The sequence below is a fragment of the Strongyloides ratti genome, scaffold srae_chrx_scaffold0000003 (assembly GCF_001040885.1).
Source record: "Strongyloides ratti genome assembly S_ratti_ED321, scaffold srae_chrx_scaffold0000003".
In the NCBI taxonomy this organism is placed as follows: domain Eukaryota; kingdom Metazoa; phylum Nematoda; class Chromadorea; order Rhabditida; family Strongyloididae; genus Strongyloides; species Strongyloides ratti.
Window position 1 is genome coordinate 234873 of NW_020171511.1, and position 26236 is coordinate 261108.

At 17.9% G+C, this 26236-nt stretch overlaps 5 protein-coding genes across 5 annotated transcripts; 3 read left to right on the forward strand and 2 right to left on the reverse strand.

The window, feature by feature from the left end:
• Positions 1–2737: 2737 nt before the first annotated feature.
• SRAE_X000186900 (Pleckstrin homology domain-containing protein) lies at positions 2738–4970 on the forward strand (the record flags this gene model as incomplete). Its single annotated transcript, XM_024653829.1, has 4 exons — positions 2738–2821; positions 2865–3097; positions 3196–3602; positions 3652–4970. The coding sequence occupies 4 exons, from the start codon at positions 2738–2740 to the stop codon at positions 4968–4970; spliced, it is 2043 nt and encodes a 680-aa protein (XP_024499339.1).
• Positions 4971–9874: 4904 nt separating this feature from the next.
• SRAE_X000187000 (Rhombotin-1) lies at positions 9875–10616 on the forward strand (the record flags this gene model as incomplete). Its single annotated transcript, XM_024653840.1, has 3 exons — positions 9875–10099; positions 10161–10538; positions 10587–10616. The coding sequence occupies 3 exons, from the start codon at positions 9875–9877 to the stop codon at positions 10614–10616; spliced, it is 633 nt and encodes a 210-aa protein (XP_024499340.1).
• A 6088-nt stretch (positions 10617–16704) lies between these two features.
• On the forward strand, positions 16705–18284 carry SRAE_X000187100 (Prolactin-releasing peptide receptor; the record flags this gene model as incomplete). Its single annotated transcript, XM_024653851.1, has 4 exons — positions 16705–16806; positions 16862–17245; positions 17322–17661; positions 17710–18284. The coding sequence occupies 4 exons, from the start codon at positions 16705–16707 to the stop codon at positions 18282–18284; spliced, it is 1401 nt and encodes a 466-aa protein (XP_024499341.1).
• Positions 18285–18680: 396 nt separating this feature from the next.
• Positions 18681–20417, reverse strand: SRAE_X000187200 (Hypothetical protein; the record flags this gene model as incomplete). The annotated part of the gene is made up of 1 exon (XM_024653862.1): positions 18681–20417. The coding sequence occupies one exon, from the start codon at positions 20415–20417 to the stop codon at positions 18681–18683; it is 1737 nt and encodes a 578-aa protein (XP_024499342.1).
• Positions 20418–23349: 2932 nt separating this feature from the next.
• Positions 23350–23928, reverse strand: SRAE_X000187300 (Hypothetical protein; the record flags this gene model as incomplete). The annotated part of the gene is made up of 1 exon (XM_024653873.1): positions 23350–23928. The coding sequence occupies one exon, from the start codon at positions 23926–23928 to the stop codon at positions 23350–23352; it is 579 nt and encodes a 192-aa protein (XP_024499343.1).
• Positions 23929–26236: the final 2308 nt, after the last annotated feature.

Genomic DNA, 26236 nt, shown 5'->3' on the forward strand with positions numbered 1-26236 from the left:
AAATACATGTATAAATATAATTTTAATAATAAATAATTTCTACTAGATATAGAAATATATATATATATATATAATAAAAAATTTAATTCTTTAATTAATTTATATTTATTAATAAATATAATAAAATGTAAAGAAGAGAAACCTCTTCCAATTTACCTTGTAATACACTCAAAAATTCATGTGCTTATAATGGTACTTTTATACAATTTACAGCAACTAAAACATGTTTATAATAATATGTATATATAATATTCTTTCAATTATTTTACTTAACAATATATAGAAATCGAATAGATTAAATAAATATATGTATTCATATGTGGAGAAGATGACTGTTTTGATTTTCTTATCAAACAGACAGCAAAAATTATATAATTACTCTTTTTGATGAAATGAATAGATTTTTCAAAATGTTTGAAAGTAGAAAATATAAAGGTGTAAATGTATAATATGTTACATCAAATTGTATAAAGATAATTTCGTTTTCAAATATTTTATAAACATAAAAATTTTTATTTAACAAGACCCTTGAAAATACATATATATATATATATTTTTTTTTATAATCAATCAACTAACAATATTAAATTCTTTTTCATTATATTGTTTAATTTCTATATAAACAGACTAAATATGATAAAAATTATTTGAAAAAATTGATAAAATATAATTATGTGTAATTTTTCTTTTTATATTATTAATAATGATTAAAATATTTTAAATTCCTATTTAAGTATTAACTTTTTATATTAAAACAGATAATAAATAAATATTTCAAAAAATGTATTATGATAATGTATAATGTATCAAAATTATAAAATAATTTGAATAGATTTTACAATTTCCTATTAATAGGATTATTAAAAACAATAAAAGAAAAAGAAAATTTTTTTTAAAATATTCAATATTCAAATAAAATAATAGAAAATATAAATTTTTAAAATATAAAATAAAATAACATTTTAGAAATGAATATGATTGTAATATATGCAATCATTATAGTCTACGTAAAAATACATGAAAAATAATATAGACAAATATTTACATCTTTCCAAATAGTACTGATCAAAAATTGATATAGTCCAATATGGTTTATATAATAAAAGTAGTTTAAAAAAATTATACCTTTTAATATATTTTTTTTTATTTATATGAAAATATTTGATTAATAATTAATATTGTAATGTTATATATATAATATTATATTTTTTTAATAGAATACAAAAAAAGTTATTTTGAATATTTTTATACATATGATGAATCATCAAATTTGTATTATCAATTTATTGTTACATTTTACTATTTAAAATTTATTTTTGTGATTCAATATATTTTAAAATGTGTATAGTAATTGTTTATTTACAAATATTGTTAATTTTATTTTAAATGAAATAATAGAAATTATATATTTTATTATTTTTATTTTAAGTAATTCATTAATTTTATCTTTCAACTATTTATTCATAAAACATTATTTAAATTATGTTATATATATATTTTTTTATTTAAAAATATTTTTCTATCATATCAATAATAATTGGTTTATGTTTAATTATTTAAAAATTTTATATAAAATATTTGTTTCAAATACATTATAAACTTTTTAAAAATGATAAATATATGACAATTGAATATATAAATTAGAACTATATATATATTTTAAATATTAAAATAATTGAATAGCTTTAAATTTGCACATATATATTTAGTTATATTACTTTTTATTACTAATAATATCTTTAACTAACACATTCAATCATCTTAAAAAGTTTTATCTGTTCTTCTTCTCAATACATCCTCATTCGTTGTAACCTTTATAAATTCACTTTTTCTTATTTTCTTATTCATTTAATAAATAATAAAATAAGTATGTTATCTTTAAAGAGCTGTTTTTATATACTAATTTTATATATTGTATGCTTTATATCAATGTTATTATGTACACAAAAATTTTTTTTTTTTTTGGGATAAGGTAAGCTGAGATAATGATCAACTGATAATGTAAATAAAATTTATTCTAATCAATTCAATAAATATGCGGTGATTTCTATATATAATTATATTAATTCATTTATCTATTTGTATTTTCTACAAATATAGGTAGTATAATATATATATATATATATAAAGGAAATTATTTTATTATTAAATTTTTAGATGATATAAATCTATATATAAAAACTTTATATTCTCATAAAAATTATATATATTTATATCTAAAATTTGTTAAACATATCATTGAGAATACCTTGAATTATATAACATAAAAACATTCTAAATTAATATGAGATTTAATACTATTAATTGTTATACTATTATACGTCTATTACCTTTTTCTTTTACTTATTTTTGTCCTTATTACAACCTTTTTAATAGTTAAATTTGGTTTGCCGGAAATTGATGCACATTTACTTTAAAAACCCTACGTTTCTTGATAATGTCTATTTATCATTTGTTTACTACTTTTTAATACCATTTGTGATAATTCTTAAAGTAATGTCTGTTGTTGCATAAATATACTTAAAATTTAGGCATATATATACAGATATATTTTATTTGTTAATTTCTTCAATAACCAAGTTTTTTTTATACATAGTACAACAAATTATTTCTTTGATTACTGAGTGAAAATAAAATTTATTTTAAAAAAAAATTATATTATTCTTTTTTTATATTTTTTTATTTGAATTTCTTAATTTTTTTTTTTTTTTTTTTAGAATAGATTTTTTTTTTCTAAATGCCTACACGTCAAATAATTAAAGAAGGTTGTTTACAAACTAAACTTATTAAATATAAGGGAGCATTAATGTTTAAAAAAAAAGTTTGTTAATTATTTTTTTTATTATTTATGAAGTTTATTTTAGAAAATATTGTATGAAAAAGAAAATTGTTGGGTTGTACTTTGTAAACATGATGATAAAATTCCTCTTCTTGAATGGTATCCCTCAAGTTTGGCTGTTGAAAACCATAAACCAGCCCAAGTTGCTGACTTGTTGAATGTTTCTTACATAACACAAACTGTTGGTGAAGATAGAGCTTTCATAATTGGTTTTGATGACCCTCAACGGGAGCCTTTAGAATTAGTATCATTATCATTGTAAGTGTGTCTACATCCCATAATATTTATATTTTAAGCAATATATTATAAATTTCTATTTAACCAATGAATATAACTTAAATTTTTATATATTATAGAGATGAATGTAATTTTTGGATTGAACAGATAAGAGAAACTTTATCATCATTAAATTGTTTATCACAAACTTTAGAAAATATGTATACAATAATACCAGAAGATAACTCATCTCAAAATGGTGTAGAAGATAATAATAAAAGAAGTAGTAGTGAATATCCAAATAATTTTCAATCAAATAATGATAATACTTCCACCTTATCATGTTCTTCAAATTCTAAAAATGAAATAATGCCTTTTTCTAAAGAATTAGGAAAAGAAGAAGAAAAAGATAGAAAAATCTTAATTGAATCACCCTTATCGAAAAATATAAATTCTTTATCAAAAAATGAAGTAACTAATAAGAATGATTATGAAGAAATGAAGGAAATTAATGGAAGTTATAGTAATCTTCAACAACCACTAATTTGTAAGTTTTGTTTTGTTTTTAACTTAATTTTATATTATTTTTTTTATAGTAGTTGTTCCGGAAGTAGAAGCTCCACATATAACAAATAATCGCTCTTTGACTTCTATGTCATCATCTTCTTCTACACCAAATATTAATAATTCAAATTTATTAGATAAATCTTCACCAACTAATAAAATAACAAATTCTTCAAGTCCTGAAATAAATAATAAAAAAATGCATAATAATTATCGACATGGAATACGTTCAAAAAATAATAAATTAAATATTCCAAAATCACCAATACCAAATTTACCACCAAGAAATTTTGATGATAATGATTTTAATGATATATCATCAAATAATTTATTGATAAAAAATATGATTAAGGAAGAAAATATTTGTAAAAATTTCAATCCACCAAGTCCTGAACCAATAAGTTATACATCAAATCTTATATATGATAAATTATATAAACCATTTAAACAATCAGCACCATCAACAACATCCTCTGATAATGATACATGTTCATCATTAGCTGATAGTATTGCTTCAATGACACTTAATAATTTATTACCATTAAAAACTGGTAGATATAAAACAAATTTAAATGAAGTTCATTCAACAGATTTTTATGATACTTTACCTGTATTATTAAATGTACCACAATCACTTACAACATCTGATACAATTTATGATACTTTACCTATTGATTCAGCTGATTTATTAAATGAACATCGTGTTAGAAACTTATCATTAGTATATACTGTTATTGCTGAACATATTGTATTTGTTGAAATATCAGGTAGAGTATTTGTTGGTGGATGGACAATACAAATGCATCCTAAATTAATTGGTCTTATACATGTTGGTGATGAAATTATTGAATGTGATAATAAAATTATTAAAGATCTTGAACATTTTCATAATATATTATGTCAACATGATTTATCTGGAAATCCTATTTCATTAAGGATACGTTCAATACCATTTGGTAAAGTATTTTTTATTAAAAAAATTCCAAAAACATCACCAGAAGAATTATTAGGATTAATATTAAAAAGAAAAAAAAATGTTATTGTAAATGATAATAGAGAAATATTTTTAAAATCGGAAAATTGTACAAATGAAAATAATATTAATTCAAAAAATGAAATGATTTATGAAACATTAACAACACAAGATTCAACATCACCTGTAATAACAGAATTGAATGATAAACCTACTAATATGTTTGCTACATCAGATGATCATTTGTATCGTAGAATTGACAAGCTTCCTAAAAATTCACATTTCTCTATAATCATACATCCACGGGACTTTTCAAGATTAATCAAGGCAAATATAAAGCAATCCCTAACTTTTATACGTTTTATTCATGATCAGTAAGAGTATAAGTATGTAGAATCCTCTTATAAATTTCTATCAAATCTTCTAATCACTAAGAATATTCGTTAAAAAAAGTTTTTGTCACAATGGTACAACAATACTTTTTAAAAAGTAGTACAAATATATATATATATATATACAAATAAATAATCCTGATCTCAAAGAAGGAAATAAATAAAAAAAAAATAATTTAAATACTTCACTAATTGAATAAAAAAATAAATTTAATATTTTATTTTAATGTTTGATTATTATAATCAAAAAATATTATTATTGAAATTAAAAAAGTAATAAAATTTTTTTGTTCTAAATATAAAATATAACAAAAAAACATTTTAAATTAAAAAAAAAAATTTTTTTTTTATTTATTTTTATTATTTTAATGACAAATAAGAAATGAATTAATTTTTAAAAATATTTTTTATCTAAATTGTAAAATGAGAAATTTTCTATTTCTAATACTAAATAATAATTTAATATTATAACTTTTCTAATACACTTTTAGTTTTTGTAAAATTTATGTTTATATTTTTTATAAGTTATATATAAATATGTTCCTAAATGGATAGAGCATTACATAGTTATTTTATGATAATGTATGAGAAAACCTCTCTAAGATGTTTAAAAGAATTTTTATTTAGTAATATATTAAGATATTATATATCTTTGAGAAAAGTGCTCTTTAAATTTAAAATTTTATTATTAATTTTGTTCCTGTATAAATATTTTTTTTCTTCAAACAAAAATCTTATTTTAAGTTTATCTTCTTTTCTATATTTTATCTTTTTTTTTCCATACAATTTTTGTAATATGAGAAAAAGTTGTATAAAAAAAGTAATTATATGAATTAAATAAACCGTGTTTGTTATTATTATTTTTTTTTCTGTATATTTACATATTTCACTAAATAATATTACCACATATTTATCAAAGTTTCTTTTACAAATTTCTTTACTTTCCTTTTATTAATCCAAGTGTAAAAATATACTCTGGTTAGTTTATTTTACGATTAAATATTAAACTGCTTAATTGCTTTTGTGTTACCTAACTACTTTTATGATTGTTTATAACAAAAAAAAAAAAGAATTATAATCAGGGATATTTATGAAGTATAACGTGTTGACATTTCAATAAGATCATATGTATTAACATTCTCAAATCGTTATAAAATGAAAAATATTTTAATTGGTTCTTCTTTGTTGATTAACAAAAATGAATAGATTATTTTCAACATAAAAAGCTATAAAAATTTATTTTATCTTCCATAATTTTTTATTTTCACTTTAAAAACTTTTCAGTTTGATTTTTGTCTTTTTCCATTAAAATGGCTCTCACCAAAATTATCTTTAAACAATAAATACATTTTTGTTGAGTTTTTTTTTTCATATAATTAACAATACCATCCTCGTATTGTTAACTTTTCCCATTCAATATTATTTAAAATAATAGCTTTTGTGTCAAGCTATTAACTAAATATCATTGAGTTTGGTGCATTTATTTTAATGTTTAGATTTTGTTTTTTATATATATTAAATACTTTTAAAATTTTTAGAATTTTCTTTTAAATTTTTTTTTTCTATCTTGCCAAAACACATAAACTATTATTTCTAAAAATATTTTAAAGTAATAAAATCACTTATACTTTATTTATTTCTATTTAAAAATATTGTAAGATTTCATTTGCTATATTCATTACATTTATATATATATTTATATATAATATGTTTACTGATATTATTTACAGTTATTAACAAAGATATTATATTTATAATATTATAATTATTATCATCATCATCATTATTATTATTATTATTTATGTATACATTTTTTTTTAATGTATTGAGAACAAATAGTTTAAAAGATGTTTAATAAAAGTTTCAAAATGTTTCACAATACGTTTATTTTATATATATAAATATTTATAATAAAATTTTAAAATATTTAATCTACCAAATAAATCTTATTTTTATAATCTTTAATCAAAATCAAGTCTTCTTTTATTAAAATAAAAAAAAAGTAATTTTTAAAAATAATAAAAGAAATTTCATTATCTATAGAGATTTTAATTAGCTTTCTTTTTATAATATTATATTACTAAGAATATATTTATATATATATATGTGTCTTTTTGCCAAAAGCTGTCACATATAAATGTAAATGTACCATAATATGACATATAGAATGATTTTAATTAGAAAATATATTTTAAACTTTTGTATGATTTTAAAAATATATATTATTATTCTACACAATCATTATATATGTATTTTTTTTTTCATCATTAAGTAAATTCAATCTTTTCTATTTAATTTATTTGGGTAATTTTTATATATATTAATTATACCCATGAGGATTTATAAATGTATTTAATGCTAAAGATGTTCTTTTAAAAATAACATTCAATCAGATAATGCATTTTATATTTATTAGCTTTTAATTTTAAATAAATTATTTTAATACTCATTACTTTTAAGATTTTTTTTTTTTTGAATATTATATAATAAAATGGTAATGTATTAACAGGGATAAAATTATATGACGATTTCTTAATTTACTTTTTGTAATCCTGTATATTATTATTTTATACATTTAATAAAATATTTAAAAAAATTAATAAATATTAAATACTTATTAATTTTTAAATTATTATTTTCACCTGTATACATATTTCCTTATTAAGCTTTGATTTATAATGTTAACATATTACTTACTAATTATTTAATAAATTTTATTATCTTTTGATAATTATTTGTTTGATAACAATAATATGATCTAAATAAAAAATTTTTTCATTAAGTTTCCTCTTTTTATTTATCAATAAATTTTTATTTAATATAAAATGTTCATTAAATTGGATATTTTAAAAGTTATGGTAGAAATATTGTTTATAAAGAATAAATATTTAATATTACATTAAATGTTGTTTTTTAAAAAAAAAAGAAAGAGCAGTTAAAATAATTTTTTTTAATATTATTACAAAACAAATATAAAAAAATTTTTAATGAAACATTTTTACTTGTTATATTAATATGTTCCTTTTTTTTATCTTTTATATTTTTAAGTTATATTATAATATTTTATAATAATTATTATCCGCTTTATTAATATTTAATAATATATTAAAATTAACGTAAAATACATTAGCTTTATTAAATATAATTTTTATGACAAATGTTAAGAAGCTCTTATCATAATTTTATAAATTTTTTATTTTATTTGAAAAAAATTAATTGACATATTTTAATGGTAAATTTTTATATGAATATATCAATAAATGATAAATAAATTATCATTCAAAACACTATTTATATTCATTAATTATACCTTATCTTTAAAATAATTTTTTTTATTATTAAAATTATATGTTATTTAAAAATATATTGATATTGTAAAATATAGTTATGAATTTTTAATAACAATGATTAACGAAAAAAAAATTAGAATACTAATCAATAATAAAAAATTGTTAAATTAAAAAATTATTTTGTTTATTTGTAATACTGTATTATAGAAATAATTTATTAAAAAAAAAGATATCTGTAATTAAGATATATTGCTTTATAATTTTCATTAAATCAAAAGCTTTTCAAATGTTTAATAATATTTATGTGAAGGACAATCTTCATAAAATATATACAAATTAACACTTAAAATTCTGATACACATTATTTTTAATTTGTTATTAAAATTTTTCCCATAAAATTATGATTTGCTCACACAAAATAAATTATTTTATAATTATAATAAAAATATACACAATAAATATTATCAGATTATATAACTATAATGTCTTGAAGCACTGTGATATTTATATTTATAAATAACAATATTTCTGACATTGAAATATAAATTACACTATTTTAATTTTTATGTTTGAATCACAATTTATTATTAATTTAAAATCTTTTTTTTTAATAAAATTTTATTTCTTATTTTATTTTATACAAAAATACTTTTTTAAATAAATTTTTAATATATATATTTTTTTTTACAAAATATATAATGTATATATTTATATTTTTATATTATATATAATTTTTTTTAATTGCTAGTGTAATGTCTTTTTTTTTTACAATTAATTTACATTTAATCTAATCTTCATAAATTTTATTTAGCAAATTTATCAAAATTAAAAAAATATAGAAACTTATTGGTGAAGCAATTTTTAGTAATTGTAAAATAATTTTATATTAATTTCATATTATTTTTTATTCGTGACTTTTTTCATCTGTTTTATACAAATTCAATTTAAACATGCTATTGAGGTGGAAGTAAAAGAAAAAAACTTTTAATTAAAATTTACATACTGTAATTTTATTATAACCTTGTAAATTTTATTAATTGTAATTTTTTTTCACAATTTATGCTTTTTCTTAACTTTCACAATTGTTAGTATATTAATCTTTCTTAAGATATATATATATATAAAGGCATATTTTATAATTTTATCATTCTAGTGGTAAAAACTAATTTTACTAATTAATCCTTATTTTAGAAATCAAGTAAAATATTAAATAGAATCATTAATTAATATAAAAGAGGTTACTTGATTAGTATGCACTTGAAATGATGTAAACTTTGAATACATTTAATGATATATTTTTAGTTAATAAAATTAAAAATTTAAACATATATTATTATATTCTTTTTTATATGTCCCTATTTAATGATTACTCTTAGTAAATGCTAAAAATGAGCTTTGAAATTGTTTATAATTTTTTTTTAATTATGCTACTTTTTTACTCATTTAATTTTTTTTTTTAATATTTACTTTTTCTTTACATGTAATTATTTTATACTTTATTTATCAAAAAGTTCAAATTTTAAAAAATTTTATTTTCAGCATTTTTTATATTTACTTTTTTTTTTTTTTTTTTATTTTATTCCATTATCAATAATTAGTAATGAATTCAACATTTAATAATATTTCATTTGACAACCAAATGGATTTGTATAATTCATTATCTCCTGCCAAAGTTTCTCAAGCATCACCAGCATTACCAACATCATCATTGTCACCATCTAAGACCCCACCAGAAAATTTTGTTTGTGGAGGTTGTAAAAATGTCATTAAAGATAAGTACATGCTTGAAGGTAACAACCAATATTGGCATGAAGATTGTTTACAAGTATGTTTTTTTTTATATTCATATATTATATATATTTTAAATTTTTTTACATATTTTATAGTGTGTTTGTTGTCGTTGTCGTTTGGGAGAAGTTGGTAATACTTTTTATTTTAAAAAAGAAATGACATTATGCCAACGGGACTACATGAGATTATTTGGTGTATCAGGAACATGTACTTCTTGTAAAAAGCATATCAATGCATATGATTATGTCATGTGGTCAAAAAATAATGTTTATCATTTGGAATGTTTCTGTTGTTCAGTTTGTAATCAGAAATTTTGTGTTGGTGATAAATATTTTGAGAAAGACGGCAAAATCATATGTTTATCTGATTATCAAAAAAACTTTATTGAAAAGGATGAAAGTAATGATGAAGATGATGATGATATTCAAGCTAATTCTGTATCAACAGTTCAGAATGAGTATAATTATGTAAATGTAAGGAATATTTATTCAATATGTTTTCAAAACAAATTTTATTTTTAGAATGAGGTTGTGTCTTACATATCACTGTAATTAAATTTATTAATAAGCACAATTAAAAATTGCTATTAACTTTTAAGTGTAAATTAACGGCAATATTTCAATATAAGTAATTATCAGCACAGTTGACAATATATATTTTTTTTAACAAAATTAAATTAAAGAATTTTTTACAATAGAATAATTATTCTTTTTTTTAAAATAAATTGGTGTGCTCCCAAAATTTCAGTGTTTTTTTAAAGCCGTGTAGTTTGTTACAAGATTTCATTATAGTCAACATTACAATATCTTCAATTAACTTTCTTTTGAATTGTCTTAATCAAAAATGGTAGCAAATATTATAAAAAGCTATATATGAACTATTTTAAATATCAAGAGAGTAATAAAAATTAGAATGAAAGTATTATTATACCAAAAAAAAATATATGTAAATCATATACAATATGTTACATTAAAATGCATCAAACATATATGTTTTTTTGTATTTTCTTATAATAAATTATTTTATTAAATTTTTTAAATATAATATAAAAAAATAACAGATAATTTTAAAATAAAAATTATAAGATATTAAACAATAAATATATAGAAATAATTATTACCTTGTCAATATTATAATTTGTTAGATAAATATATATATTTAAAAATACATAAAATAAAAGAAATGTGTAAAAAATTTTTTGAATGAATAACTTAAAATAAAAAAAAGAGTATTTATAATTTATTTGCTTGTGCCATTTGACATCTTTCAATATCATTTAAAAAAGAAAGATTTATTTTAAAATATTTAAACTATCCAATTGTTAAATGCATGGTAATTTTCTCCTCATTTAAAATTTTTGTTAGCTATTTTAATCCACCTCTATGAATCTGAATTCTTTTGATAAATAAAAAGAAAACAATTTTGTTGGATTTAACTTTGTTAAAATCTATTAGGTCAAATATCATTTAAAACTATAGCATAATATTCATTAAATTTTATAGATAAAATTTTTAAAATACTTATTTTGTTATCATATTTCATACCATTGTATAGTTTTAATTTAATAGTTTATTAGTGTAAAAAAAATTTATAAATTCATCTATCATGAGATACTTCAATAGTATTTCAATAAAATTTTCTTCACATTATAAAATATTATTAACTTTTTTTTTTTAAATTATTGTAGTTAATTTATATTGACAGACTTTTAATTTCTTCATTATATTTTTTTTTTATAATCCCCAATGATAACGGAATAAAGATTTTTATAAAAAAAAAATATTTTCCATATTTTAAATATTTTACATTTTAAATGTTTTTTTATGGTGTTTAAGTAAGTAATATGTATAATTGAAAATAGTTGATTTTTTGATAATACGTAGACAAAGGACATCTGTACTCCTAAGAAATATTTGTCAAAATAACAAAATTCTAATGAAATATCCTTTAAAATATTTTAAAGTTTTTTTTCATCTTTAATAATTATAAACATTTTATAATAATAATGTTTTAGCTTTTTTTTACTATAATTAATAAAACATTATTTTTATTCATCTTAATTAAACATTTATTTCAACATATAGGATTGTTATTTTTATCTAATCTTTGATAAACTGTAAACTAAAAAATTTAACACTTATTTTTATAATTTTTGACAAAACTTTTTTTTTTTTATTTTATGACAAGAAAATTAATGACTATAACTTCTTAGTTACCACAATTAAATTTTTTGGTAAATATATTTGTATAAAATTTTATTATGAAAAACTATATTTTAAAAAAATAAAAAAGAATCATAAAAATAATAATAACAATTTTAAAAAAAAAAAATATTTAAAGAGTAAAGTTTTAATTTTTTTCCAATATATATGTACTTATGTTATTGACTAAACTTTTTTTGATCTCTTAATTACTTTTTTATGTATGTTTGTCACTTTTTAAAATTCTTTGCAATATTTATATTTAATGTATTACTAGATCAGCGATTATCTATTTATCTTTATGATAACATATTAAATAATTACTTTTTTAATTGTTTATTTTTGCATTTTAAACAATTTTTCTATTTTAAAATAATATAATTATAAAAATGTATGTCAATAAAAAAAATTTTTTTTTTAAATATTAAACTTATTCTCACATAATACATCTTTTTTTTACTTGAAAAATGTTAATGATTTTAAAATATTAATGTTGTTTTGAATATTAAAAAAAATAATAGTTACTAAGAATAAATTTAAACTACTCTTAACTTAATTCTATTATTTCATAAAATATAATTGTTTTCTACTCTTTGGTGTTGTAAAATAATGTGCTATCTGTAGGTGAAAGAATATTATAGTTTCAACTTACATTTTCATAACCATCATTTTATTTTATTATTATTAACTTTAAATTTCTATTCTACGAATTTTATATAAACATTATTTAATATTAAATACCTCTTTAATGTTTGGGTTTCCCTTCTTTAATTATATTAATAACATTTTATGTCATTTTGTATACTACATATTGTGAAATTTATTCTTAATAAATTGGGAACTTTGATGAATGAAGAAAAAGCGACATAAGATGTATTCTTTTAATTTTTTTCTACTTCTTTATTGTTTAGATATCATATATTGTTATTATATAAATTCTTGACATTATAGTCGTTATAATCATTTTCAAATATTGGGTTCTTCAAATTCTATTAATGTTTCATCTTGTATATTAGACATTTATTAAATCATCTTATCATTTTTTTAAATATTATTTAGTTTATTAAAATACAATATAATTTTAAATAAAAGATAAAAGCTTTTTAATTTATATCACTTTTTAATAAAAGAATATTTTAATATGCTATAATAATTAAACAGGTGTATGTTATCGTTCTAATCAAATACAAAATTATTAAATATGTAAAAATAATTTTTAAAAAGAATATATCTATTTACTATTTTTTTTTTCAATGTTTTTATAAAATATATAGATTATAATAAAAAAATAAAAGAAAATAATATATATAAATGTTTTCCTAATTAAGATGTATAGGATGTTATTTCTAACTATTACTCGAACCTATACAATTACTATTTTTTTTTTCATGATAAAGAAATATTTATATTTAGGTATAAAATTCTACATTATTAGATAAGGTACATATAAACTTTTAAATAACGATAGTATATTGAAATACTTTTAAAAATATCTTCTCGCATAATTTACAATTCTCAATTGCGTAAGAATTCTCGATTTAACAAATTACTAACTATATTTTTATACATTTCTTTTTTATCATTATATCTTGTTTATTTAAACAAACCATGTTTAAATATGTTAAAAGGTTTAAAATATATATGTATATATTTTCTTTTTTTTTATTTAAATAACAATAACTTTTAAAATATATTGTCTAATAAAGTTAGTAAATTTATAGAAAAATCAAATTGAGTTTACTTTTTTTAAAGAGTCTATTTATTATGAGGAACCTTCATAGTTGTTGTATTTGTTTATCTACAACAAATCCTAAGTTTCTTTTGTTTGCTAACATACCATGTTACATAATTTGAAATTTCTTATTTTTCAATCTTTAAAAATATAAATATTACTCCATTATCACAGTACACCAAAGGTCGGAATATTATATTTTTAGTTAAACAATATCATCTAAAAACCCATTCAAAAGAGCATGGACAATGATAAATAATTAATGAAAAAGTAAAAATTGTACTGTCTTTATCTTTTAAAATTGACACCCACAAAAATTATTAATTTCTATTCCACACATTCATTTGATCATTTATTTCTATTTTTTTTCAATTAAATTTTTCTACCCATTTCTTAAATTTCACAAAAAGAAAAATAAGAATACTTAAAAATAAAAAGCATTTATTTTTATATTTATCCTTTTCATAAAAAAATATAAGTAAAGTATATTTGGTCAAAAAAAAAAAAAAAATAAAAATTAGGAAATTTAATATGACAAGTTTTTTTATTCAGTTATAATAAAAAAATTTTAAACAATACTTATTTTTTTTTATTTTTTTTATTATTTATCATATTTTTTTAATAACTTATTTTCAAGTACATATTTATATATATATTATATTTGCTTACCATTATATTTTGTCATTGTAACAAAAAAAAAAATTTCTTTTTTTATTTTTTTATATCCTATTATGTCAAATATAAATGGTAAACAGATAGAGTAAAAGTAATTAAAAGATATATTTATATTCTTTAATAATATTTTGATTAAATTTAAATGTACCTAATTTTCATTATGTAATCTTACCATTTGCGTTATTGACTCGAAATTTTACAAAAAAAAAATATATATATATGCATATTTTAATGAGGAAAACAAAGCAAATATACCAAAAGAAATTTTTTTTTTCTTATATCACTTCATTAATTTTTTTTCTCATCATTGTCTTTATTAAAAGACTCTATAACTAAAAACAATAATTTATATTTATATTAATATAATATAATTTACTAAAAATAATTTCTACTTAACTGATTTTTCTCACATTTTTAAACTATTTCCTATATCCATTTTAGCCATAGTTATATATTAAAACATTTTTTTTTAAAATAAAAGTAAAATTTTTATTATTTTAACATATAATAATACAGTATAGATTCTTTTTTATAATTTTGAATTGGTTTAATAGTATACCATGTTTTAATAAAAATTTTTTTATTAATCATTATCTAAAAAGAATACTATTTACATTTTAAAAATTTGATTAGAAATACTATTATATAAATAAATATAAATCTTTTATCAATATTTATACATAACTTTATTAATTAATTTAAAAGATTCTTGAAAAAAGATAATTTTAAAATTATGAGAAATTTTATAATATATTCATCTATTCTCATGAGACATCACTTTTTTTTCAGTGATCAAATATTTGTTCTCACTTTATAGGAGAATGCATTTTATAGTTGATTGATAATAATTCCGCTTTTATATTATTATTACAAAAAAATTTTTATAACATTATAAATATAAACTATTCTATACTAATTTATAATAAAAAAAAAAAGAAAAAGTTAATTAAGATATTATTTTAATTAAATATTTTTTTAATTATTTGTTAAATTTTAATTGAAAGTATAACTTTATTAAATATGTATCTATTATATATATATATATACATTTTTTTTATCAAATAAAAATTTAAAAACTTTTTTTTTTTTTGTTAATGTTCATAATTGTATTTTCAAAACACTCGTTACAAGCTATTCGTTATTATATCTAATAATTTAAATTTCAACAATTTTTAACTAAATTTTTGATTAAAAAAACAAAAATTTAATTTTTAACAAATATTATTATTTTTATTTCGTTTATCTAAGTCAGCATTATATATGTAAATGTTATTATACATTACAATCAACTAACATTATCTTTTAATGTACAATACTTAAATATCGCACTTTTTAGTTAAGAAATATCTTGTGAAACTCTTGACAACAACAACTTACTTATATTTTACAAATCTTTTTATAATTTTAAATGACACTTTATATAAAAATCTGTATTTATTTAAAAAAAAAAGAAAGAAATTATAAATATCATTAACTTTTTAATTATTTATTTACTGACATATTATTAATAAAAATTTTGTAAAAAGTTAAGAGAATTTTAATTGAAAAGATATGGTAAAATTTAAACATAAATCTTTAATATATATTTAGTATATATATTTTATATAAAAGTATAAAATAATTTATATTTATATACATATAAACCACCTGTATCAAAACATTTAAAATAATTATAATAATACATTAATTTTGATCTTTCGCTTTTATTTAATATACATTATTTATATCCTTTTTTTTAATTATAAATTATCGTACTTTATATATAATTATTTTTAGGTTCAATTTTTTTTTTCTTGCAATTTTATTTAACCAATGAATTTTTATCTATCTAATAATATTGGTTAATAATCATATAAATATATTTTTTTATATACTGTTATATAATATATATATATATATATTTATATAAATTTAGCGTTATTAATATCTTTATAAAAGCCCTACTAAAGTTAATTTAAATATTAGAATTTTTCTCTTTATAATTTTTTTTTTTAAAATATTCTTATAACAAGTGTCAAAAAGTATAGTATTATGAATGAAGGAGAAGAATTGTCAACTCAATCATCAGAAACATTTTATGCAGATAATGTTACGGCTTATATGAATGCTACTAATTGTAGAGGTTTTCCAAAAGTATGTTTTAAATTATATTATTTATTTTTTAATAAATTTTAATATTATATTTTAGGGTTTTTCAGATATATTAATGGTTCGAGTTATTTATCTTTTTATATACTTATTAATTTTTATTGTCGCAGTCACTGGAAATTCTCTTGTTGTGTATGTGGTGATGACAAAAAAATCAATGCAAACAGTCACAAATATTTTTATTACAAATCTTGCCATTTCTGATCTTCTTGTAAATTTTACATCTTTATGGTTAACACCACTTTATACATTTCTTGGTCGTTGGATATGGGGAGGTTGGCTTTGTTATGGTTTACCTTTATTTCAAGGAACAAGTATTTTTATATCTACACTTACTTTAATGGCTATAGCTTTGGATAGATATTTTGTTATATGTCGTCATGGAGCTGTAAAAATTAATGCTAATGATCATATATCTATGCATGTAAGTATAAATTACCAAAAAATAAAAAATTTAAAATTTAAAAAATAAATAAAAATATATAATTTTATTTTTATAGATGTGTATTGGAATAATTACGGTAATATGGGCATTTTCTCTTCTTCTTGTAATGCCATATGCTTTACATATGAGATTAACATATATTAAAAAACCATGTGAATTTTGGGTTTGTTTAGAAGCATGGGCAATGGAAGATTTAAAAAGTGCATATGGGTTAATTGTAATGATTTTACAATTTATTGTACCATTTATTATTATTGGACAATCATATATTAAAATATGGAAATTTTTAAATAATCGAAAAAGTTTAGTTACTGAAAGAGAATCAGAAATTGAAACACAACGTAAAAAGCACTTATTACGAATGCTTATTATTATGGTTGTTGTTTTTGCAATATGTTGGTTTCCATTCAATCTATTAAATATTATAAGAGATCTTCGTCTAGACGATGGTATTAAACAATATTTTCCACCATTATTTTTAACATCTCATGTTTTAAGTATGACAGCAACTTGTTGGAATCCAATTGTTTATGCATGGATGAATGAATCTTTTAGAAAAGAATTTATACATGCAATACCTTTCTTACAAAAACATTTTCAATTAAATGCTAAAAATAATCATAGAGCAAGAGTAATTACTGATTGCCAACCAGCATTAATAAGAGTTAATTGTAAAGATAATAATAAACAAAAATTAAGAAAAATTGATATACTTTCTAATTATGCTTCAAATAATGATTTATCTGAAGAAAGTAATGCTAATAATTTACGATCATCTAATTGTAATTTGTGTATTTCAAATAATAGTATTACTACAAAAAAAAATTCTAATACAGACATTGTTAGATTAGACAATATATCAGATACCATTAATTGCAATGACATCAAAAAAAATAATGTAAGTAATAAACTTTATCAAAACGGTTATCAAGAAAATGTACCAGAGTCAATTCCGTTAATATTAGAAGATATCATAATAAGAACAAAAGCTGAAGTATACACAACCAAAAATGATTAGAAACAGTAACTAAAAATTTGAAATTATTTTTCAAAAATAATAATATTAAATAAATATAAGAAAGAAAAAAATAATTTAATTACGGGTTCATAACAATAATATTATGAAGTATTACTTAATTTTTTTTTTCTATAGAAGAACCCATTTTTTATGCATTTATATTAAAATATTTTATGAAAAAAAAAATTGCTTTTTTAAATGTTATTTAAAATATTTTACTTTAAATTAAGAATTAAAATTTTTTTAAGTTTAATTGAAATTATACAAAAATAATCAAAATATTATATAAAAATATGTATATATACTATATTTAAAAAAAAATAAACAAATGAAACGAATTATATGGTAATAGAAATGTAATATTAATGGTTTGTTTTAAATGTAATAATATTTTTTTTAACAATATACTGACTGAGAATTAATATTTTTATATTTTTCATTTATTATATTAATAATAGGTAATATTGTTATTTCCATATAACTTCCTTTATGACAACATGGTAAAGAATCTTTAACTACACCAATACGTGAGATGTCTTTACAATCAGGTTCACGAGAATCAACAAAAGAAATTGTAACTGTAGCATATTTTTTTAACATTGAAACATTCCAATTATTTAATTTAGCATCTTCTAAAACTCCAGGAAGTATTTTATCAAAACGTTCTTTATTAAAAATTCTAACATTACTTCTTTCTAAGAAATAAAAATAGTTTTCTGATTCAATTCTGCTATCATATATTGGGCATCGAAAACGACATATACAATTACATGCTTTTTTAATATTAACATTAAGATTTTTATCAATTGAAATATCTACATCATTAGAAAACATTGAATCATCCATTGAATCAATGTAATATCTTTCTCCGTTTTCAGTTTCAATAGCTTGTTTTTGAAATGGATTAAATGATTCTGATGGTCCAAGACATATTGTTTTAAATGGAAGTTCAGCATAAATAACATTAAATCTTTCTCTAGCAACACCTCTTCCATCAACAATTAATATCTCAAATATTTCTTTTTCTTCTTCTGGTGTTTTTGGATTATCAAGATTCATTTTACAATTTTTTGAAAAACTATATTGAGAATTAGGTCCTAATTTCATTGGATAATGATAATGTTGAAATGAACCACTTAAAGAAATATTCTTCTTAAGACATTTATTTTGATTTATATTATCATTTATAATATGATTAATTTTACGCATTTTTCTTTGTGGTAATGGCTTACCAGTATTAGGATTTAATTCAACATTAGGTGGTATACATTGTGGTGAATCTAAATAAGATAAAATCATTCCAATTCTAGTTGCAGATAATTCTCTATTATACATTAATCTAACATAACTATCTGATGAATCATCTTCATCTTCAGAAAATGTTATACCATCTTCACTAGAATTACTAAGTCTATCACTTAAACAAGAACTTATATGACATTCTTGACTAGTATTTTTTATAATACAATCTTCATTTTTATTTTTATTATACATTTTTGAAATATAATTTGGTATTGATGAAGATAATTTATTACTTGCGCTTTCCATTCCAATCATACAATTTGATTCATCTATATTATTCCAATTTTGTGACAAAGTAGAATTATTTTTAGATTTAAATTCTTCATTATCATTTGTGTCCTCATTTTTATTACAATTAGATGAACTTACAGTATTAAAATTGTTAATAAAGTATGGTTTACTTGATGATAAACTATTTTGAATATTCTCAGGAGATAAAGAGTTACTTTCATTTTTATTTAATATTTCATTATGAGATGATAAATGTGTTAAATTAAAATCTTCATTAAAATGAAGTACATTATTTGAGTCAATTGTTTCAATATTTGAAAAAGATGAAACATTTTTAGAAAATGAATGAGTGTTATTATCTTCTATTGGATGACAATTAGATGTAGAATTTGTAGATGTAAATGATTTTTTATTATCATTAATCTTACTACATTTTGTTGAAAACAACTGCATATGATGTCTTATCGCTAAATAAGTATTATTTTTTTGATAACATTTATCATTTCCTTTTTTTTGAGCACTTTTAACATTTTTATTTTCTTCTTTCATTTTAATTTTAGAATTAAGATTTTCTTTGATATCACCTGTCTTATCTGACATAATTTAATATCAATATATTACGTTATTTTTTTATATATATGTATATAACGTTTTAAATATGCTAAAAAATAATTGGTTAAATAATTGCATACAAAAAACATAAAATATTATAAGATAGATAAAAATTAAATTACATACTATATACAATAAAAATAAAGAGAAGAAAATATGTTATATGTAATAATAAGCATAATGGTAGTTATAATTTAATATAATATTTGTTGTATAATAAATTTAACAAAAAATAACAATTTTACATAATGCCTATATTTAGTAGATACTATTAAATTCTATAAAAAAAAATAAAAAGAAAAAAGAATTAGCATAAAGATGTAAAGAAATATATATAAATATATTCTTTTTTAAAAGTACAGATAAAAAAATGAATGCAAACAATATATAGATTACCTATATAAAATGTTATAATATTAAGTTTATAATTGTATCATTAAAAATTCATGACTATTTATCAATAATGTGATCATAATATATTTATTTTAACTTGACATTTTAAATTGTAATACTAAAAATTTATAACAGTTTAATTTTTTTAACTTAAATTTATAATAACTATTTAACTATGGTAATTATATATGAATAAAACTTAAATACAGGAATATATTTAAAAAAAAAAACTTTTAATATAAGATGATAAAATTTTCTTAAATCAAAAATATATTAAAAAAATAAAATTTATATTAATTTATAAGAGTGTCTATAACTTATTAAATATATTATATTTCTTTATCAAATTTTTATACTATCAAAAAACTTATCAAAAACGTTTTGTTTTTTTATTTCAAGTAGTATTAAAAATGAAGAAGATTTAATTGAATTTTTGATTAGAATTATATATCAAGATAATAAAATTTTCTAATCTATTTTAAATATATTTTATAGAATAATCATTTTATATGCAATAATTTTATTTCTGATTTTTTTAAATAAAGTTTTAACCAGACACCAGACAGAATTTTATTATTCTCAAGAAGGATAAGAAATATGACAAAATGTATGGTATATGTACTTAAATATATTAAAATATGTATGGCTTAAAAATTAAAATATGGTGATTATATAAAATAGAATGATAAAAGTGTTTTAATTTACATAAAATGTATATTTTACTCAAAAGAATTTTAAAGAATAAAAGAAATTATATAAACTTTTTTTTATGAAAAGTAATAATATATCATGAAAATATAATAGTATAATACGTAAAATACTACTTTTTTAAATTTAAAATTATATAATAATTGTAAAAAGGAAAATAAAAGTATGTTTTTAAAATTCTTTTTAGTTGAAAATAATATATTTATTAAAGAATAGTTTTAAAAGAAAAATGTTAGAAAGTGCATTAAGACCTTGCAATTTCCTTACATCCTCTCTTTATACAACTGTTTTTTTATAATGTACTTTAGTGCGCACTTAGGATATACATTCTCTGTCGGTATGATTTTTAGTTCGAATAAAATATTTTATGAAAATAAAAAAAAAAATGGTATCTTAAAGCTCTTCTTTTCTATGTCATTTTTCAATGGGTATTCAACTTTCTCGGTAATAGAATATCCTACTGATAAACATACATATTAAGTATTAATTATACTCATGAGACATGACATTGACGTTTTTAGTATGAAACACCTAAAAACAAATGTTTAAATACAGGATATAATTTTTTTTACTCATTAAATTTTAAAGTATCATTTTTTTTTACGAATAATAAAATCACTTATATTATATAAGATTACATACAAAATTAACAAAAAAGATTTATATATAAATTGATATTAAGGTAATTTACCTATAATATAAATATTTAATTGATCAAAAATATTTTTTAATTAACTTTATAATTTTATATATATCGAATTAATTAATTTTAAAAAAAATTAATTTATTATTAATAATCAAAAATTATAAATAATATATTAAAATATTTTATGATATCATAATAAAAATAATTTTAGATATAAAAGATAGTAAATATATTTATTACTTGTTATATATTTGGAAACTTTTATATGCTGATAAACTGAAAATTATTATTTTTATCTTATGTAAACGTACTTTTAAGTAGTTAAAATATAAAAGCTACTAGACATGTCTAGAATGTATTAAAGTATATTTTTCTAGATATCATCTTCTTTTTGCTTGTACTTTTTAAAAAATTTATATTTTGTCTGGTACATTTAATGCCGTTAATATCTATTTTGATTATGTGTAATAAAATAAAATAAATTAATCTAAATGATGTGTAGTTATATGTTTAAAAAAACATATAATGAGTTTTTCCATTTAATTACAAATTAGAGTTCAGACAGAAACTAATTTTTGCTATTCTAACGAAACAAACTATAAATTAAAACACAAAATTATAACCAGAACACAAATTTTTTTTTTTTGATATAAATTATATATGGACATGCACTTTTTTAAATTACTTGAGAAATTTAATTGAAGACATCATTTAATTGTATTATTTTCTATTAAAGATGGATAGATAAATAAATGATAGACAAAAAAAAAAGAGTACGTTAACAGAATATTTACCAATATATTGTATAATAACTATTAAAAAGCATTAAATGTTTCATTTATTAAATAAAAATTAAATACTGAAAATATATCTAGTAAGTATCAGGGGTTTCAATTAAAAATGAAAAAAGAAAATTATTTCTTCATATAGAAAGTAAAATATTTATAATAATAAAAAAAATGTATATTATATATAATGATAGAATTTTAATTAAAATGGATAAATTAATATCATTTATTTTTTAAAAACTTTAATACTTATAAATAAAAATTTTTTTTTTTCCATTTCACTTTAGTAAATACACATAAAGCGTTAAAATATATTTAAAGTGAGTAAGAGTAATATTTATTATTTTTATCAACTTTCTTGTTCAATTTCATTATCATTGTATTGTTATTTATCATCGGTCATTGAAAAGCAATTAATTGAAGTACATCGATGATAACATGGTGTATAATATGATTCAAATTTTTCAGAAGAATAATAATTTTTGTTATCCCTTTCATTTATTGTTTCAAGATAGTTATTATCATTTCTATGGTATAATTTATCTTTACCATAGGGACGAAATATGTAACAAGTTTCATCGTCTTCTATTTTTGTTTCAACATTATCAAAATTCTTTACATTACTTAAATAATGCATTTTTTTATTAGCTTCTTGTTGATTAGTAATGTTGCTATTATTATATTCAATTAAAGATGATTGATGTGTTCCTAATTCTTGAAAAATAATTTTTTTATGAGGTACGTGATCAACTAAATTAGTAAAAGTATTATAACAAGGCATTGATTCAATCATATCAATATTTTTTAAATCTTTATTTTCTACGTTATTCTTTATTAATACTGAATTTGCTAAACATAAAGCCATTGAAAAATGAGGATCAGTTGGTTTATTACTTGTTTCTATAGCTATAAGATCTTCCATTTCAAAAGATCTATAGTCTGTTACCATATCATAATTATTCATGGCAAAACAAATTTCATTGATATTATTTGTGTCTATAAAAAAAAAATTATTTAAATAAAACAAAAAAATAATATAAAAATAAATAATAGAATAAATTTGTTTTATAATATTTTTCAATAAATCAATAAGAAATAAATTTTAAATACATTTAATGTTACTATTAATTTTAATAATAAAGCGACTTTGCCATGACGCTACAATATAAATTTTTGCAGCAATAATATATTAATAGTAGTAATAAAAATAAATGATAAGCTTTAAAACTATTTTAGTAAAAGAATTATAAGAAAATTTTTTCTTTTTTTTTTAATTAATAAATTATAAATATTTATAAATTTATTTTAAAACTTTTTTTTGATTAAATAAATTTAATATTTATGAAAGTGAGTATAATAATACAACTATTTAAAAAATGTTTTATAATATTAAATATATTATTAGTATTAAATAAGAATTCACAACTTTTTATCAAGTCAAATTAAAATATATATATATTTACAAATTAAAACAATATATATGTTAATAAAAATCTATTATATCTAGAAGTCATGGATTGTATAACATTTTATAACTATTTTTAATATATTTAAATATTTTACATCAAATATTAGTAATATAAATATATACAAATTTATTTATTGAAGAATGATTGAAAATGATCTACACATTAATATTATTATATAAAATCTTAACTTAATGGCAAGATAATTAGAAAAATTGTATAAATATATTATAAATTGTTTGATGAAATACATTTTCTATAAATGTATTATTTAAATTATTACATTGTTTCCAATATATTCAATTTAACAATACTCATCACAATTATTTAATATATCAATAGAATAGAAATTAATTATTTTTTGAATATATTTTTGCCAAAATACAATCGGATATAACATGCTTAGTATCTCCATTATCAGAATTTTTCATTTTTGCTACAAAACGTGAACTATTAATATTAAAAAATACATGTCCACTATTAGTTGTTTTATATAATCTGCAAGTAACACTTCCATCATTATTAGCTTTAGTAGTCAAACAATTTTCAGCATCTTTTCCTGTAAGAGCTTTAGTACTATCAATAAATGATAAATCATTGGGTTTTGATGATGGATTGGTATCATTATAAAAATAAACTCCCATAATTTTTTTTTCTGTAAAATTTTAAATTATATAAAAATATAAAAAAACAATAATAATAATAAAGAATATAAAAAGAAAAATAAATGTGATAATGTACTAAAAATAGTATAAAAAGGAAATTTTAACTAAAGTTCAAATTATAAAAAGAAAATTAAATATAAAAATTATTTAATAACTAACTTGTATAAAATGATTGTAAATTTGTAATACTACTATGAATTATTTTTACGGTAATTGTAATAATTATAAGAAAATTTGAACAAAAGACATAATATTATAAAAACTATTATACTTGTAATAATATAATTAATATATAGTAATTCAAAAATAATTGAATTAATGAATAAATAACTGAATGGCATATTGACGTGGTTTTAAAAACTTGTAAAAAAAAAGAAATATTTTTATAGAAAAAGAAATGTTTAAAAAAAATTGTTGATTTTAATGAATGAATATAATGTTTATTGAATAATTTTGTGCAAATGGAGGGAAAAATATTATTTAAAAATATATAATAATTTATCATTAATAATATAGCTCATTTCATCATATTATTTTACATTTCTTTATTACCAGAGTTTCTCAATTCCCTAATGTTTGCCATTTTTCTATTGTAATTTTTATTACTATAACAATAAACATTAAAAAGATCTATTATTAAGATAATATATTTACAATCAAAAGAATTGTTCAAATAAGATCGATGTTTTGTTGAAGATTATAAAAATTGAATTATTTGATAATATGCTTCTTTTCTAAAAATAAAAATTATTTCTGGCATTTTTATAATTTATAAAAATTTATCCTTTTTTAAAACATATGTTCAATATTTCTTTGTTATCAAATATTTTCTCATTTCACTTCTGTTAAACAATAATCGTAAAAAATTTTAAAAAATTATTGTTTATAAAATTTTGCAATCATTACTATATTAGAAACATACATACAAAAAAAAAATAAAAAAGGCAATATAAATGTCATTTATTTTTTTTTAACTTTTAATCAAATTTGTAATGACAGAATTAAAATATTAAAAAAAAAATTATATTATAAAGTATTATTTTAATAAATAAATAAAAAAAAATTTTTTTTCCTGATACATGAATTAAATTTGTTATGTAATTAATTATTGATATTAAAAATGCATGTACTACTTTATACT